The sequence below is a fragment of the Pyrus communis genome, chromosome 17 (genome assembly GCF_963583255.1).
Source record: "Pyrus communis chromosome 17, drPyrComm1.1, whole genome shotgun sequence".
NCBI lineage: Eukaryota > Viridiplantae > Streptophyta > Magnoliopsida > Rosales > Rosaceae > Pyrus > Pyrus communis.
This window is the reverse complement of record NC_084819.1, coordinates 20301429-20316696: the sequence shown is the minus strand read 5'-3', so window position 1 is coordinate 20316696 and position 15268 is coordinate 20301429. Positions and strand designations below refer to the sequence as shown.

The 15268-nt window shown below is 40.5% G+C and overlaps 2 protein-coding genes across 2 annotated transcripts; both read left to right on the top strand.

The window, feature by feature from the left end:
- Positions 1–1070: 1070 nt before the first annotated feature.
- Positions 1071–2273, top strand: LOC137723173 (auxin-responsive protein IAA4-like). The gene is made up of 2 exons (XM_068462348.1): positions 1071–1407; positions 1629–2273. Exons 1-2 carry the CDS (start codon positions 1205–1207, stop codon positions 2014–2016), a joined length of 591 nt encoding a protein of 196 aa, XP_068318449.1. The 5' UTR covers positions 1071–1204; the 3' UTR covers positions 2017–2273.
- Positions 2274–6675: 4402 nt separating this feature from the next.
- Positions 6676–15054, top strand: LOC137722322 (mediator of RNA polymerase II transcription subunit 14-like). Its single transcript, XM_068461290.1, has 8 exons — positions 6676–7172; positions 8043–9122; positions 9283–9380; positions 9658–9835; positions 9942–10917; positions 11039–12054; positions 12583–13658; positions 14037–15054. The coding sequence occupies exons 1-8, from the start codon at positions 6957–6959 to the stop codon at positions 14827–14829; spliced, it is 5433 nt and encodes a 1810-aa protein (XP_068317391.1). The 5' UTR covers positions 6676–6956; the 3' UTR covers positions 14830–15054.
- Positions 15055–15268: the final 214 nt, after the last annotated feature.

Below are 15268 nucleotides of genomic sequence, written 5' to 3'. Positions count from 1 at the left end.
AACGGAGCGTATTGAGGCTAGGGCTCATGGCCACATGCAGAAACCTGCCCTAACTTTTGCCCTAATTAAAGTAATGCCCATCGGCTGCCCACACCACCCATTCCACCGTACCCTGCCCATGTGGGCCCCAAATCCACATGGGATGCCCCCACCAGCCTATAATCCCCTCTGGATCCGGGGGTCCCAGATTTCCTCCCGCGTAATTGAATAATTCATCTGGGTCGTTGGATTAGAAAATCAAAGTCTTCCATATGGGCGGCTAAGGTTTGTCCCAAGCTTGTCCCAATTTGGAAGGACAACCGCCTCGAATGTGCTGCTCGTATCACAAACACCGTAGCTGCCCTTGTCTATATTCATCCGTATCATACCTTCCCTAATCTTGCTCTTTCCACGCTATTTTGTGGTGCGTGACATCCACTTTCTCGCTTTACTTGTATATTAATTACGTGTTCACATGCGTGTAATAACAGTAAAATAATATGTTACAGGATTAGATTATCAATTTCTTTGTGCATTATGTTTAATCTTTCTTTTAAGACATAGTGCATTGAGAAACCATGGTTTTATCCAATTTTCTTTAGTTCGTATCACCACGGTTAATTGTTTGTCTTAAATTGTAGAATCATCATTCAAAGCTTAAACTCTCGATTTCTTGTCTTTGATTGGTTATTCAGTATTTAAAACCTAAGTTCATGCTCTAAATCACCATTCTATACGCTAAATTGTTTACCCTATCAATACAAGTCTTGGGTGTGAATTAAAACTATTGTTCATGATGCATTCTTACTTTTCTTCTTGTAACAAAGGTAAATAAGTATATTTCTCATTTCATATATGATTTTTACTATCAGTCTAATAACAAAATACGCGAAGTTATCGCCTAAAAAACCCTAGCACGTATAACCATCATTACCATCCACGGTAAAATTTGTGCAATGTGGCATGCACGCGCAAAAGGAGGAAAGGTGGGAAGTGCCTAAACTTTTGTTAATTTCCCTAGACAATGTCCCTGGGCTTTATGACTTTATCTCCACTTGTAATCTATATAATACCATTCAACTTCACTTGCCCTTCACACAATTATTTTCTACGTCTCCCCTTCTTCTCAAACCCTCCATCAACGGAATACCAAAAGCTTGGTTATTGCCAGTTCATCGTCAAAGTTCGAGCAGAAGAACAATCCTTGAAGAAACAAAGAAAAATCATGGCAATGTTTGCGCAGGATCTTGAAGCCACGGAGCTAAGATTAGGGTTACCGGGCACCAATGATTCCGAGCAGAACACCTCTTCTACTACTTTGGTTAGCAAGAGTAACAAAAGACCACTGCAATCCGACATGAACGAAAACAATGATTCTTCACCAGCCAACAGATCCGACGAGCAAATTTCTCACCCTCCACCTTCCAAGTAAGCAATCTTGTCGCACGTAAACTAGATGTTGAGGTTCCAATATAAAATGAATAAGTTAGAATAGCTCAATAACTTATAAGCACATGCAAGGTTCCTTATTTCCAGATGTGAGTTTCATCCTCTCAACAATATGATTAGGGTTGTTCCATAACATGGTTTGTGATTAATTTGAGATTAAAAAAGTTAAACTAATCTGGTTATGTGGTTATGTATTGCAGGACACAAGTAGTAGGGTGGCCGCCGGTGAGATCATACTGGAAAAACTGCCTCCAATCGAAGAAAACCGAGGCGGAGGCAGCCGGCATCTACGTGAAGATAAGCATGGATGGAGCTCCTTATCTAAGAAAGATTGATTTGAAGGTGTACAGAGGATATCCTGAGCTGCTTAAAGCATTGGAAGACATGTTCAAGTTCAAGGTTGGTGATTACTGTGAGAAGAAATTAGGGTATAATAACCGATCAGAATTTGTGCCTACTTATGAAGACAAAGATGGAGATTGGATGCTACTTGGAGATGTTCCATGGGAGATGTTCATTGTTTCGTGCAAGAGGTTGAGAATCATGAAAGGTTCGGAAGCGAAAGGGTTAGGCTACTGCACGCCGTGATCAAAGAACAATTAGACGAAATCAAAAGATTTACAGTCATGTTTTCTCTCATGAAGACATCCAGCTCGGGCTTTCGATTTTGAAACAGAAACTTTGTTGAGTTGTAATAGAAAATATTTACAAGGAATTGTTAGAAGAACAAGGAAAATTTTCATGTATAGTTTTTCATGTTCTCTTCAAAGAGAGTTGTACAAAGAAAAGAAACGTTAAACGGAAAAAAAATAAAAAAAGTTTCGGTACAAATTTTTTTGTTATTGCATTGAGTTTCAGGATGATTTTCTGTTCCCGATGATTGTCGACGTTAAATTGATCCCAACTAGCACCACCCATCTTTGCAATTTGCCCTAAATCATCGTCCGAAATCTGGGGTGCCGAAAGCGTCAGCTTTGATCCCTTCCGAACACTTATCACAGAATTCAACTTGTTGGCTTGTAGTATAGCTGATGAAGCACTTCTCTTCCCTTCGAGTTCCTCAATGCTCGTTGGGAACTTAGGCTGTTCCACCGGTCCATATACATCATCAGTAGCATCATAAAAGCCCTTGGGAGGCATCTCGAACGGAATTTCTGCATTGTAGTCAATTCCCTTCGATTTCCTCTTTCATTGCTGTGTACTATCAATGCCGGCAGCCTTCAATTCTCTCGTTTTCTGTAGTGAAGCAAGCCTCCTGGCCTCTTTGAGCTACTTCTCCCTGGGGTTGCTTTTGGCCTTTTTTGACCCTGAAGTTTGCAAACTTAACTCTTGCCTCAGAAAGCATCTCAATCTCCCAATCATCCATATCAACGGAATCCGGGCAAGCAGGTTTGACTCAGGATTGGAGTCAATCTCTACAGGCCGTAGTTTCCGTGGATCATCACCCGGTTCATACTTCTCATCCTTAACACTAACTGCATCAAGAAGTTTCTCATACCGCTCTGGCATTGGGACGCAGTGCGACCAACAATCCGGGCCATGGTTCACCATTGTGCCGGCATGAGCTTGGCAAGATTGAGAAGCTTCTCATCCTCTTCCCTAGTGCAATCAGTCTGCAATAGTCAGACTTGGAAAAATCACTCGAACTGCATGCATTTGCTAGAGGTTTTTTTTGTTGATGTCATTATAAATGGGCCTCAAGTCACAATTTTTCTACTACGGAGAAAGGGAGGCTTGGGCTTTATTTTCTACACGTTTGAGTCCACTCTGAACAGATTCAACGGTCCGGGATGAATGTTAGAGAAAACTGTAAATCCAAAGGTTATAAAAGCTTCTGAATTAAACACGAACTTTGGATTAATGTATCATGAAACTTTCCCATGTAAAACCTAGTCGTCTCTCTTTCTCTTGGGATTGTTTTGTCTGATAAATTATGTCAATTTTCTCCTCAAGTCAACATGACAATGACGAAAAAATGTGGAGTGTTTGGACCTGTAAAATGTATGGAAGGCTGCGTTTCCTGTCCGGACGTATTCGGACGATCGAGTACTTAGACGCAGTGGACTGCTTTAACTGGGATTTCTGCAATTTCAAACAAGCTTTCAAAGGTGGAGGGAGGCTCCTCTGTGGATTTCTCCGTTGAGATCCAGCATTCAACGTTTGGGGAAGACATGATTGTTGTTGCTGACAGTCTCACAGTGGAGCCTCCCTCCACCTTTGAAAGCAACAACGATCGAATGCTAGATTTCAACGGTGAAAACAATCGTCATTTTGGTCCTGTGATGGTGGCTGTCGTATCGCCTGTAGAGAGTCTAGAGACTCACTCATGTGATCAGAATGATCGTTGGCATTGCCAAACAGTCCCTATGGAACGGATTAAGATGGATGAAGGTAGTGTGAAGAGGTTTTACTGCTTCTTGGCTTATTTGCTTGAGAGCGAAGCAATGGCAGCTCATAGTTGTTGTGGGGGGGGGGGGGGGGGGGGGGGTGGTGGTTCCGAAGGGTAATGCTAGGAAGACTAAATTTAGTCTATTTAGTGTTACTCTTTTTCAAGATTTGACACAACATCGTGTTAACATGCTAGGAAGACTAAATTTAGTCTATTTAGTGTTACTCTTTTTCAAGATTTGACACAACATCGTGTTAACATTTTAAAAATAAATTTAGATACAACTTGCTTTGGATATGAGTTAAAAAAAAAATCTTTAGAAATTTCATATCAGAGATTTTGATAATAAATTACAATTTATATATAAATGATTTCATTGAGATATTTTAGGATAAAATCTTATGCCTCATGGGCTACAAGTGATTAAGTGGAAGACGTACAATATTGATGTTTGACCATTCGGGGAGGGGGTGGGCTTAACTTCATAATGGGCTAGCAATAATATGGTTCAAACTCGCATTTGACGAGAATTGAATCTAAGATTTCTGATTTACAAGTGAAAAGAAATATCACTAGACCGTAGTACAAAGTGGCATTTTTTAAAAATATTTGACATTCTTTTTACTAAACAATATTTTGTAAATTACTCTTAACATGATAAGCGTGAGTGAACACATGATTTTGACCAAATGACTTAACTACATAAGCGATATGAATACAAAATTAACATACAAAAAAGTCTAGATCTTATTATCATTGGGAAAAATTAAAATAAATTTTTATGGGATTTTAAGGTATGACAAAAATAAATATTATGCAAGACTAGTTCAATCACGTAAATTTTCAATAAAAGAACCTAGTTAAAAGATGGTATGTTCATAAAATCGACGTGTAAATTAAATTTCTTAGGCACTTACCATCTCTTAACTATTGTTACGAAGCCAGGTTGATAGTGCTACATAATGTTTTTTTTTCTAAATATGAAGATGCGTTTATGAACGAATCCTTTAATTAACTATTTCGACACTCAACAAGTGCCACGTTATAAGCATGCAACAACCTCACGTAAGTTTCTTGTCAAATACCAAAGTATATTTAAAAGCGGATCTTTTAATTAACTTACTATTTTGTCATTATGTTTAGCCATCTGATTTTTCAAGATATTAATATTTTGATATATAGTACATGATCATATTTGCCTTCATCTCCAACCGAGGGTCAAAGGGCCAAACATAATTTATTATTTAATTTAATGTTAGTTAATGTTGTTTCATGTTACTTAATTTAATTTAATGTTGTATAATTGTCTCATCCCGGCCCAAGCAAGACCACTTCCCGAGCCCGACTCCACCGTAGCATGATATTGTCCACTTTGAGCCCCCATCACGCCCTCACGGTTTTGTTTCTGGGAACTCACACGAGAACTTTCCAGTGGGTCACCCATAATGGGAGTGCTCTCGCGCGCTACTCGTTTAACTTCGGAGTTCCAACGGAACCCGAAGCCAGTGAGCTCCCAAAATGCCTCGTGTTAGGTAGAGATGGAAATATACATATAAGGATCACTCCCTTGGCCGATGTGGGATGTCACAATCCACGTCCCTTAGAGGCCCGACGTCCTCGTCAGCACACCACGACCAGAGTTAGGCATTGATACCAAATTGTCATATCCCGCCTCGAGCAGGACCACTTCCCGAGCCCGACTCCACCGTAGCACGATATTGTCCTCTTTGGGCCCCTAACACACCCTCATGGTTTTATTTCTAGAAACTCATACGAGAACTTCCCAGTGGGTCACCTATCATGGAAGTGCTCTCGCGCGCTACTCGCTTAACTTCGGAGTTCCAACGGAGCCCGAAGCCAATGAGCTTTCAAAAGGTCTCGTGCTAGGTAGAGATGAGAATATACATATAAGGATCACTCCCCTAGGTGATGTGAGATGTCACAATAATGGCTTAGGAAGTCATAGGAAAAAAAAAATAGAATTTTAAAAAAAAAAAAAAAAAAAAAAAGGCCTACCATTACTATCAGGTATAATCGACAGGAATAAGTACAATATTGTCGGTTATATTCCACAGGAATACTCAAAATTCTGGTCCGGCTCGAGGCTGGCTGGCTGGCTCATTTGGGCCAGCCGGTTGGCCCTTTAGCATTTTTTTGTCCAGTGGGGTCCATGAGCCCTTTGACTTAGCCCTCGGTTGGAGACGGTTTTTGGGCTATTTTCGGCCCTCTAGCCCTTTGGACCCTTAAGTTGGAGATGGTCTAACAAGTTAACAAGTTTTTCTTTCTCTATATAAGGCCATCTCCAACCGAAGGCTGGCCAGATGACTCGTTTTAGCCCTCTGGTCTTTCAAGAAATTAATATTTTAATGAACAGTGCAGGACCATATTTCTTATCATCTCCAACCCAGAGCCAAAGGGCCATAGGGCTTGTTTTAGCTCTGTCACAAAAAACCATCTCCAATCAAGGATCGAAGAGTTATAGTATGGAATATGAAGAATTGAAATAAAATGAGGTAAGATACTATGGAGTGATGAAAATATGTGAGAAACGGTGTATGAAAAAATTACAAAAATTAAAAAAAAGCTATAAAAAAAGTGGACTAGGACCAAAAAAAAAACCTAAGCCCTAAACCCTATAGTAGGTTGGGCAAATGGAAAAGAAAAAAATAAAAAAGAGAGAAAAAGAAATCGGGCTAACCAGCAGGTTGGCTGAAAATGGTCCGTTGGTTAGCCTTTTGGTCATTTTATGTCCAATAAAATTTACGAGTCATTTGGTATGGTCCTTGATTGAAAATGGTTTTTGAATTATTTTCGACCCTAGCCCTCTTAACCTTTCGATTGGAAGATGAGTGTTTTAAGATAAACCAAGGAACTCACCAACATTTCACCTCCTCTCTTTCTCTCCAAACTTTCTCTTCCTAGAAACTCAATTCTCAAAAGTTAAAAACTTTTGAAAGAATCAGAACCAATTCGAAAGCCCTTCACGAACACAACGACGCCTATGGAGAGAGAACTGAAAAAGCACCGGAGCTCCTTTCTCTCTCTCTCTCTCTACAAACCTTAACGGCCTAATCTTCTCCCAGCAGCTAGGGATCTTTCCAATCCCAACCTGATTTCTCTCAATTCGGGAACCACAAGAATGGCGTCGGAGCTAGGGCAACAGACGGTGGAGTTCTCCGCCCTGGTGAGCCGCGCCGCCGAGGAATCTTTCCTCGCGCTGAAAGAGCTCACCGAGAAATCGAAGGCGGCGCCGGACCAGTCCGATACCGATAAGAAAATTGGACTGCTGAAGTACTTGGCCAAGACCCAGCAACGCATGCTCAGGCTCAATGTCCTCGCCAAGTGGTGCCAACAGGTCTCGTTATTCTACTCCCTCACTCCAGAAATCGATTTCGGGTTTTTGTTTGGCGGTCAATTGGGTGTAAAAATTAAACATTTTGCGTCATATTTTGTGAATTATGCGTTAAATTATGTTACTTTAGGGTTGTTTTTGGTGGGGAATATGAATTGAATTCGGTTTCTTCCAAGGGTTTGTTTCTGTCCCTTCGAAAATTGTATTGCAAGTTAAAGGCTTCATCTTTTCGGGCTAGAAAATAGATTTCGATATCGTGTACCAAAATTTGTGCTTCAAATGATGTAAGAATGTACGATTAAGTTGTATTTTCATTTAACGATTCGGTGTTTGCTTGTTGTATTGGTGTTTTTCTGTTCGAGGGTTCAGGGCTGAGGGTTTATGGGGTTTGATTTAGGGATTTGTTGATTTTTGTTTTTGTTTTTTGGTGTCTCTTACTTCGTGGGTTTGAATAATGGGAATTAAGGGTTTTTGTTTTGGCCAGGAAAGGAAAAATGGATTATTGGGTATTATTTGTTGCTTTCTGCCTTCTGGGATATGGAAGATGATTTTCTGGTGCATGTTTCTTTATGTCTTCAGGTGGTTAAAAAGTTGATTTTATACGATAGTTTATTAGCTCGTGATATGAACTAGTTGTTTTCCCCTAGGTACAGAGTAGTTTCTGAATTTTGAAGTCAAAAGCCATGCCATGGATGTGCTTATTGGTTATTATGAAGTTCTACAAACCATACCTTGTGCTGAAATGCCTAGAGTTTATAGTGTCCCTGATGCTTCATGTTCCTTGAAATTTATTCTAATCCATGGAAGCACTTTTCAATTTGGAAAACTATAAATTTTCAGCTATTAATATTATCCATGCATTTCTATTTGCAGGTCCCGTTAATACAATACTGCCAGCAACTTTCCTCCACTCTATCAAGTCATGATACCTGTTTCACTCAAGCAGCAGATTCACTATTTTTCATGCATGATGGGCTGCAGCAAGCTTGTGCTCCTGTTTACGATGTCCCATCTGCAATTGAAATCCTCCTAACAGGGTCATATCAGCGTTTGCCGAAATGTGTAGAAGATGTGGGCATCCAGAGTTCACTAAATGAGGAACAGCAGAAGCCAGCTTTGAAAAAGCTGGACACACTTGTGCGATCTAAATTACTAGAAGTATCACTTCCAAAAGAAATTACTGATGTTAAAGTCTCCGATGGTACAGCAGTGATTCGTGTTGATGGAGAATTCAAGGTTTTGGTGACTCTAGGCTACCGAGGGCACCTATCAATGTGGAGGATACTGCATTTGGATCTGCTTGTTGGTGAGAAAAGTGGACCTGTAAAGCTTGAAGTATCGCGGCGTCATCTTCTTGGGGATGATTTAGAGCGCAGAATGGCTGATGCAGAAGATCCGTTCATGATACTTTACTCAGTTCTGCATGAGCTTTGTGTTGCACTTATCATGGGTACTGTCACAAGGCAAGTACAAGCTCTTCGGCAAGGGAGATGGAAAGACGCAATTCGATTTGAGCTTATATCTGATGGGAGCACGGGTCATGCAGGGACTTCTGCCTCTGCGCAATTAAATCAAGATGGAGAAACTGATTCATCTGGTCTACGAACGCCAGGGTTGAAAATTTTATACTGGCTAGATTTTGATAAAAACAATGGTATTTCTGGTTCAGGATCATGTCCGTCTATAAAAATTGAACCAGGACCGGATCTGCAGATAAAGTGTCTTCATAGCACATTTGTCATAGATCCATTAACTGGAAAGGAGGCAGAATTTTCTCTTGACCAAAACTGTATTGATGTTGAGAAGTTGCTTCTGAGAGCCATCTGCTGTAATAGATATACTCGTCTGCTTGAAATTCAGAAAGAGCTGGTGAAGAATGTTCAAATCTGCCGAGGTGCAGGGGATGTTTCTCTTCAGTCTCATGTGGAAGAAGTGGATGCAGACCATAAAAAGGTTGTTTCACGTTTTCTTGTTACTTATTTCTGGTTGTTCATTCTGGTTATTCTTTTTTTTTCTTCTTGAATGTAGTCTCAGGACACTACTGTTTTTTCATGGATGTGTTTTTCGGGGTTTATTTTCTTCATATTTTGATTTCCTAAATTTCTGCGTGCAGAAAGATGATAAGTCCAATGCTGGAGAGTATGAAGGGCAGGAAGTATTACGTGTGCGTGCCTATGGCTCATCATTTTTCACCCTGGGAATAAATTTAAGGTATCCTTGCTTATATGATTATCAGTATATGATTACAGGATATATGAATTAAGACTTGCCAATGGACTTTAAAAAAAAACTGATTGGATGAACTAAGAAAAATGTGCAGCCAATATTGTTTCTGGTTAGACATTGGGACAAGTTTTTGATGTACTTTTCTAGTAGTTCTTTTGATTTCAGAATCTCAGGACATTCTGGTGGTTCATTTGGACACAATTTTGGTATTCTTATGTAGATGCTTTAGAAAGATGTCTTCTGTAACATTGCTGACTTGCAGGAATGGGCGATTTCTTCTTCAGTCCTCTCGTAATATTCTTGCTTCTTCGGGAGTTTTGTCCGAATTTGAAGATGCTTTAAATCAAGGAAGTATGACTGCAGCTGAAGTTTTCATAAGCTTGAGAATCAAAAGTATTTTGCACTTATTTGCATCGACTGGCAGGTTTTTAGGCCTTGAGGTAACATTCTTTTTCTTCTTTTGACATTTTTTTTTCAAAAGCAAAAATCACTAGGGCAGTTGAGGATTACGTACTGATTCACTGTATATGAATTGTATTCTTGTAGGTGTATGAACATGGTTTTCCTGCAGTTAAAATACCAAAGAACATTTTAAATGGTTCAACTATGTTGCTAATGGGGTTTCCTGATTGCGGTACCTCTTATTTCCTGCTGATGCAACTTGATAAGGACTTTAAACCCCTATTTAAATTGCTTGAAACTCATCCAGATCCGTCCAGAAAACCTGATTCTTTTAATGACCTAAATCATGTGATGCGGATCAAGAAAATTGATGTTAGCCAGATGCAGATGCATGAAGATGATATGAATTTAAGTTTGCTTGACTTGGGAAAACTACATTCCTTTCTGGCCAGTTCCAGGGGTTCTAATCAGTCTGCTGAAAATGGTCTTCTTTTGGAAATCAGCCATGAAGGTTCTATGCCTATTGCTGGGTGTCCGCCATCGAGTTTTTCTTCTGTTGTAGACGAAGTGTTTGAACTGGAGAAGGGGTTATCTGTACCTCCTTTTTCTGTTCCTGCTTCTCATTTTGGCTCTGTTCCGATGAATCGTCCCTCTCCTAAGTGGGAAGGAGGTGCGCTGATACCACAGTTAAACAATTCTTCAAAGCTTTCTAGTATGGCCACCCACTATAATGGATCATTATATCCATCAAATAATTTGAAAAGCCCCGTACATTCTACTTCTCTTGGTAATCTATCTTCTGGCCCAGGAAGGAGTGCCTCTGTGAAGAAAATACCAGTGTCAAAGTCTGATCAGGATTTGGCTTCTCTTAGGTCTCCACAGTCAGTTGAGTATGGTTCTGGTACTTCAATGGATGAGGATCAGCTGAGATTTCTGAATGAAACTCCAAAGAGTGCAATATATGGGAGTAAATCATCCCGGCTGTTATCTCCAACCCGGTCTACTGGCCCCAGAGTTTCTGGGCCAAGTGTGAGACCCAACGGGTCCAAAAGTTCACCTAATGGGCCTTTAACTGGACCTTTCAGAGTTTCCGGATCAACATGTGCAACAACTCCCGTATGTAAGATACTTTCTCTGTGATAATTTTATTAAGATGGAAAACTGCATTATACATATTGATTTAGTACTATTTATACTTTTTACTAAGTCTTATATTGCTAGACTCTTTTTTTCTCTGCCAGCCCAGGCCCCAGATTCTGGAGTATGTCATAGCCCTAATATTGATGTTGCGAAAAATGATAGAAAACCTCGCAAGCGCACACTTTCAGATATGTTGAATTTGATCCCATCACTTCAGGGTTTTGAAGCTGATTCCGGAGTTCTTAAAAAGAGGAAAACTTCTGAAGTAACTCGTCCTCAGCAGTCTTCCTCACAGGTGCTTATGTCGAGGGATATAATTTCAAATTTTGAAGTCTACAATTACGGGGATCTTATATCTGAAGCAAACAGGGGAAATGCACCTTCTAGCATTTATGTTTCAGCCCTTCTTCATGTGATCAGGCACTGTTCACTTTGTATTAAGCATGCCAGATTAACTAGCCAGATGGCGGCTCTGGACATCCCTTATGTTGAAGAAGTGGGTCTAAGAAGTACATCATCAAACATATGGTTTCGAATTCCATTTGCCAGAGGTGATTCATGGCAACACTTATGCTTGCGACTTGGCAGACCTGGAAGCATTTATTGGGATGTCAAAATAAATGACCAGCATTTCAGGGATTTGTGGGAGCTTCAAAAAGGAAGCAATAGTACACCTTGGGGTACTGGTGTTCGAATTGCCAATACGTCTGACATAGACTCTCATGTTCGCTATGATCCAGAAGGTGTTGTTCTTTGTTACCAATCTGTGGAGGCTGATAGTATTAAGAAGTTAGTGGCAGACATCCAAAGACTTTCTAATGCAAGAATGTTTGCTCTTGGGATGCGGAAATTGCTTGGTGTTCGAGCAGATGATAAGCCAGAAGAAAGTAGCACAAACCCCGATTTTAAATCACCAGGAGTCAAAGGTTCTCAAGAGGCAACCGATAGACTTTCTGAGCAAATGCGAAGGGCATTTAGAATTGAGGCTGTTGGACTTATGAGTCTGTGGTTCAGTTTTGGATCAGGTGTCCTTGCTCGCTTTGTTGTAGAGTGGGAATCAGGTAAAGAGGGTTGTACTATGCATGTATCCCCCGACCAACTTTGGCCCCATACCAAGGTACATTCACAAGTTTCTAATTTATTTTTTCTGGTTTGTTTCTTTTAGCATTTTCAATTGAGCGCATTCTTATTTGGTGTGAAGTGATGTTTTATATTAAGATTCACCTTATGTGAAATTGAGTCCTGCATTCATCCTCTGATTTTGTTTTCTTCAAAGGTCGTGCATGAACATGTCATCTTTAATGAATTTAATAGAATTCTGGAGAAATTTCAAAAAATATAATTTTCAACTATTTTGCGGTGATTCCATGGAAATATCTTTTGATGTTGGATTAGGATTTTTCGAGGTGCCTTAAAAAACTTTTCATGACAGCAAAAAAGGTATATTAAAACTGCATGCACAATTCTATCAAAGTTGCTTTACAAAGGAGTACATCAAAATGTAGTCGTCAAAAGCTAGTTTTTGACATGCATTCGAGCAATTTAGATTTATGTATTATTACAGAGGTAACTTCATGTTTCCCACCAATTTGTTTCTGATTAAAAATGTATGCATTAATGACAATACCTTTTCTGTTCTTTACAGTTTCTGGAAGATTTTATAAATGGAGCTGAAGTTGCATCACTTTTGGATTGCATTCGACTCACTGCAGGGCCCTTACATGCTCTTGCAGCTGCAACACGACCTGCACGAGCTAGTCCTATCCCGGGGGTCCCTGGAGGAGTTCTCTCTTCTATCCCAAAACAGGCTGGGTACTTATCATCTCAGGGCCTTATGCCAACTAGTTCAACCACAAATGCTGGTCAGTCTCCTGGCCCTATGGGGAACCCAGTTTCATCTCCTGCTACAGGGCCTCTTGCAAATCATAGCCTCCATGGGCCTGCTGGGTTAGCTGGTGCTGGCCGAGGTGGACCTGGCATTGTACCCAGCTCACTGTTGCCCATTGATGTCTCTGTTGTGCTACGTGGACCCTATTGGATACGGATCATATACCGAAAGAATTTTGCAGTTGACATGCGCTGTTTTGCCGGAGATCAGGTTTGGTTGCAACCAGCAACGCCACCCAATGGGGGGCCTTCAATTGGAGGGTCATTACCTTGCCCTCAGTTTAGACCATTTATTATGGAGCATGTAGCCCAAGAATTGAATGGTTTAGATACTAATTTCACCGGTGGTCAACAGGCAGGACTGTCAAGTTCAATCAATCAAAACCCCAGTTCAGGTTCCCAACTGTCAACTGTAAATGGAAATAGGGTTAACCTTCCTAGTTCTGCTGCAATGTCTAGGACAGGCAACAACCAAGTGGCTGGTTTAAACCGTGTCGGAAATGCTTCTCCAGTATCCTCAAATTTGGCTGTTGTCAGCTCAGCAGGGCCAGCTTTACGAAGATCCCCAGGTCCTGGTGTCCCTGCTCATGTGAGAGGAGAACTGAATACAGCCATTATTGGTCTTGGAGATGACGGAGGGTATGGAGGTGGTTGGGTTCCTCTTGTTGCTCTTAAAAAGGTGCTAAGAGGTATTCTCAAGTATCTTGGAGTTCTATGGCTATTCGCACAGCTACCAAATCTGTTGAAAGAGATTTTGGGGTCAATTCTGAAAGACAATGAAGGTGCCCTTCTAAATTTAGACCAGGAGCAGCCCGCCTTGAGATTCTTTGTTGGGTAGGTGCTTTTCAGGCCAATCTTTACACATCTCAGAAACTTTATTTTCGAGTACTTATTCTTAATCTTACGATGATGTGATTACATCTCCTTTTATCGTTGCGGATAAGTTATGCCAACGCAAAGGGGAGTTCCCTAAGAAAACATCCGGACAAGATGGACATACACATTTGTGATATTTTTTGTTTATTAAAAACTTCCCTATTTTATGTTCAATACTGGTACCAGATCACTCAGTTAATTATGTTACTTATATTACATGATAATATTCACCCTTAACATTAGTAGTCCTCGGGTGCAGTTTATCCATACAAGTTTTCGGTGAATCTTCCAGGCTTATCTACTTGTTCTTTGAACTGATTGCTTGTGTTTCTGCAGTGGCTATGTATTTGCAGTAAGCGTTCACAGAGTTCAACTTCTTCTTCAAGTACTGAGCGTGAAACGATTCCATCAGCAGCAGCAACAAGGGCAACAGCCAAATACAAACATTGCTAATGAGGAATTATCTACAGCCGAAATAGGAGAAATATGTGACTACTTCAGTCGACGTGTTGCTTCAGAGCCTTATGATGCTTCTCGGGTTGCGTCGTTCATTACTCTCCTCACCTTACCCATATCAGTTTTAAGAGAATTCTTGAAATTAATAGCATGGAAAAAAGCACTAGCCCAGTCACAAGGGGGAGATATGGCACCTGCCCAAAAACCCCGTGTTGAATTATGTCTTGAAAACCATGCTGGCTCGAGTATGGATCATTCATCTGTTGCCAAAAGCAATATTCATTATGATCGGCCTCATAACTCGGTTGATTTTGCACTGACTCTTGTTCTTGATCCTGCTCACATACCTCTTATAAATGCCGCTGGTGGAGCTGCATGGTTGCCATACTGTGTCTCAGTGAGGTTGAGATATTCGTTTGGTGAAAATCCTAACGTGTCCTTTCTTGGTATGGAAGGAAGCCATGGAGGTCGAGCTTGCTGGTTGCGCACTGATGACTGGGAGAAGTGTAAACACAAGGTTGCTCGAACTGTGGAACATCATGGTAGCTCAGGAGTAGACAGTGGTCAAGGAAGGTTAAGAATCGTAGCTGACTATGTGCAAAGGACACTACATATGTGGCTTCAAGGGTTGAGGGACGGTAGCGGGATTAGTGCAACCTCCATGGCAACATGATCAGTCGTGTCGCTCAGAGATAGATACTTTTGAACCACTTCATTCGGGAGTAAATCTCGATGAGTTTTGCGCAGATTGACCATGGCTAGTGTTCCGTTTTTCGGTTCTCTCAGTTTACTGCAGGAGGAGAAACTTGTGGTAGGATGTAACATATTTTTGAACATTTTCTGTGAACTGTTGTACAAATCTGGCTTTAATTGGTTATACTTTGTAAACCTTTTGTTTCCTGAAGTGGGTGATTTCTTAAGTAACTGTTCAAAAGATAAGAAAGTTTTTATGTTTATAACTTTTACAGTTTTACCTTCCGCTAGTCTACTCGAGTAAGTGAATCTCATTCCTGACAATGAATATTATAGATAAATTGTCACGAGAACGATAACATTTTCAATCTCAATTCTTGAAATGATAAACTTTTTGTCGATTGACGGTTCATTTGGAA

Bases quoted from the DNA above. Each gene is read 5' to 3' on its own strand.
- LOC137723173 (XM_068462348.1), top strand. From the start codon at position 1,205: ATGGCAATGTTTGCGCAGGATCTTGAAGCCACGGAGCTAAGATTAGGG. The intron at 1,408-1,628 runs GTAAGCAATCTT...TATGTATTGCAG, and splicing joins TCTCACCCTCCACCTTCCAA to GACACAAGTAGTAGGGTGGC.
- LOC137722322 (XM_068461290.1), top strand. From the start codon at position 6,957: ATGGCGTCGGAGCTAGGGCAACAGACGGTGGAGTTCTCCGCCCTGGTG. The intron at 9,381-9,657 runs GTATCCTTGCTT...GCTGACTTGCAG, and splicing joins ACCCTGGGAATAAATTTAAG to GAATGGGCGATTTCTTCTTC. The intron at 9,836-9,941 runs GTAACATTCTTT...GTATTCTTGTAG, and splicing joins GCAGGTTTTTAGGCCTTGAG to GTGTATGAACATGGTTTTCC.